The 2,948-nt window shown below is 31.9% G+C and overlaps 1 protein-coding gene across 1 annotated transcript; it reads left to right on the top strand.

The window, feature by feature from the left end:
- The first annotated feature begins 1,496 nt into the window (after positions 1 to 1,496).
- LOC141684878 (uncharacterized protein At2g29880-like) lies at positions 1,497 to 2,517 on the top strand. The gene is made up of 3 exons (XM_074490016.1): positions 1,497 to 1,547; positions 1,929 to 2,182; positions 2,310 to 2,517. The coding sequence occupies exons 1-3, from the start codon at positions 1,497 to 1,499 to the stop codon at positions 2,515 to 2,517; spliced, it is 513 nt and encodes a 170-aa protein (XP_074346117.1).
- Positions 2,518 to 2,948: the final 431 nt, after the last annotated feature.

Genomic DNA, 2,948 nt, shown 5'->3' with positions numbered 1-2,948 from the left:
TTATTCATTTTAAGTCGTAAGTTACTTATTTTAAGATTTCCCAAACGGGCACATCAACTCATCATCAGTGAATATTCTCTTATGTTGGTTTGTATTCGCCAATGAATTTTTGAACTTACCCTCGTCGTGAAGTCATTGACAATATACTTGTCGTAAAGATTTAGATGCCCAATAATACGACTTGTCGTCGGATCCAATCACGATATAATATCAACACGATCGTCCATTGCCCGTTTCCAATAACATAGCTAGGCAATGCCTGAATAAAAATTGTCATATGAAGAAAGGACATTGTAGCTATTATGTTGGTTGCTTCATAAATCACAATTCTTTCAACTTGTCCGTAACCGCAACACCACGTAACCATACTTCCGAACATTTCTTACTTTTTCGATCATTTTCTAAAATCCAGTCTCCATATATTATATCGATCTTTCTAATGCGTGCCCAAGGGTATGCAATAAGCACTAAATTTTATGAGTTTGGTGCATTTTTATTGGTGGAGTTGTTGTAAATGTAGGGGGTCTATCAATATTTATGATTAGAGAACCAATCAAAATGCACCAAACTCATGGGAGTTAATGCTTATTATGTTCCCTTGGGCACACATTAGAAAAAACGATATTATATTGATCTATTTAGTCACACTCCTGTCTTGGACTAGATCGCCCAATTATACCGAATTATAGATAAGGAAAAAAAGACTAAACAACAATTACACACATAAAAAACCCTTCAATTTTCTGATAATGACTATGGGGGTGTATTCATTTGAGATTCTGTAGGATTTTTATTGATTTTCAAAATCAGCAGGTATTCAATAAGGATTTTAAATAATCTTTTAAAATCTGGAGGTATTCAAATCAAATTTTAAATAATCCTTATAAATCTGTGGGTATTCATTTGAGATTTTAAAAAATCTTATAAAATCTGTAGGTATTTAATCCAGATTCTAAAAAATCAAACAAAATCTCTATGTATTCAAATTTTAACAGATTTGCAGGAGTCATGGATTTTGAAGTATTTGTTTCATATTTTATATACAAATTCATGAACCTTAAATCTCTTAGTTGGAGTAAAGATTTTGATGGATTTACAAATCATAACAATTTATTACTAGAAAATCAAGAAATAATAAGTGAAAAATATATTACTTGCATATATATATATATATATATATACCTACATCTTTTTTCATCTTCATGCTTGCGTGGTGCTCCTAGGGTTGTTTTCTTCTCTCTAGGTTTGTTTTCTTTTCGTTCTTTATATGGTTATATCTTTTTTGTTTTTGCATGTCATATATATTTTATATATATAGTTATATATCTTCGTATAATTGTATATGTATAGTTATATCTCTGTATAGTTGCTGTGAACATATGTATATTGGTAAATTTTTTTTGTTACATATCATATCGTATATTGTCAATTGTCAATTTTTATGCATCGTTATGTGATATATGTGTTCTAAAAATTTAAAATGTTTTAGTTCTATTATGGCTGATTCGCAAAGTGCCAAAAAGAGAGCCGTTTATGATCAATGGACGGTAGACGAGAGTAATGCGTTATTATAGCTTATGGTTGATGCCGCGAGTCAAGGATGGCGTGATAATAGTGGTATCTTTACTAAACAAATAGTAATTGATCGAATTCTTCCTTCGCTTAATGAAAAAATTAAGTGTAATAAGACTTATAACAATTATCATAGTCGACTAAAATGGTTCAAAAATCGGTATCTCTCTTATTCAACTCTTATGAGTTTTAGTTCTGGATTTGGATATGACCCTATTTCTAAGAGATTCACCGCTCCAAATGAAGTCTGGGAAGAGTACATAAGGTAAATCCAAATCTTTATGCTTTTATTCATGTGAACGCTTAAATATTTTATTTTTTAGAAATTGTTATGCTAACAATATTTTTTGTGTCAGACTCACCCAAAAGATGGCAACTTGCGCTATGAGACATTTGATGATTATGAGGACTTAAAAAATGCTATTGGGAATGGGTTTGCGGTTGGAAAAAATGCTATTGGATTGGGTAGTTCTACTGAAGCAAGAACACTAGAAGTTGATGAAGTGAGGGACTTGCGCATTGACGACTTGAATTTTTATGTTGATAGCGAGGGCTTTGTGCTTGAACAAAACGGCTCATCGCCAATGGGTTCTCCTGAAGTTTTTTTAAGGTGCCCAAAAAAAAGCTCCCAACAAAAAGAGGTAGAGCCGAGTACGAGGGAAGTTCTAACTCAAGTGAAAATCCTCCTAAAAATGATCTTTTAGTGCAACTTGATAAACTTACAACAACTTTTGAAGGAGTTTATCAATTATTGGAAAAAGGGAACAAGAAAGAACATATACCGCATGGGATGCTATTAAGGAGATTCCAAATATAGATGAAGATAACCGCTTAGAGGTGTTGAACTTGCTCGACACCAAGACAAAAAAAGATTGCTTCATGAAAATGACTCTCGAAGAACGAGCAAAATGGATTCACATCATGATGAGTAAACATAAGAATTAGTGCATTTTCAATGTTACAAGTACTGAGAATAAATTTTTAAGTGATGTTTATCGTTCAAAACTTTTATTTGATTGGTTGTATGACTTTCTATTTGTTTATCGCAAGTTTTTTTTAATAAAAAAATATTTCTATTTATTGCTATTAGTAAAATAAAATCCTGAATCTGATTGATTTCACCAATTATTGTTGCAGTTTAACAAGAGTTTTTTCAGTTGTGTAGCTAACTCGTTCTCTTTGGGTAAGTATTTATCTTCGGCTAATTTATGCCTAATCGATATTTGCTGGGTAAGTATTTATGCAAATTAGAGGCTGCTAAATTAGTAATGTATTCTTGGTCCCTGAGCAACCTAAAAACCTATGTAACTGGACCGGCACTTCCTACTTTGTTATGAAATCCAATTTCATTTGTGTATCTCAGGGACAGTTAACAA

The sequence above is a fragment of the Apium graveolens genome, chromosome 9 (assembly GCF_009905375.1).
Source record: "Apium graveolens cultivar Ventura chromosome 9, ASM990537v1, whole genome shotgun sequence".
NCBI classification, from domain to species: Eukaryota; Viridiplantae; Streptophyta; class Magnoliopsida; order Apiales; family Apiaceae; genus Apium; species Apium graveolens.
The sequence above is the reverse complement of the archived record's forward strand: the minus strand, read 5'-3'. Positions and strand labels throughout refer to the sequence as shown.

What these genes read in the sequence shown, in the direction of transcription:
- LOC141684878 (XM_074490016.1), top strand. Translation starts at nt 1,497, where the DNA reads ATGGCTGATTCGCAAAGTGCCAAAAAGAGAGCCGTTTATGATCAATGG. An exon ending in CCGTTTATGATCAATGGACG is followed by an intron (nt 1,548 to 1,928) that starts GTAGACGAGAGT and finishes TTTTTGTGTCAG; the next exon opens with ACTCACCCAAAAGATGGCAA. An exon ending in TCTCCTGAAGTTTTTTTAAG is followed by an intron (nt 2,183 to 2,309) that starts GTGCCCAAAAAA and finishes CAACTTTTGAAG; the next exon opens with GAGTTTATCAATTATTGGAA.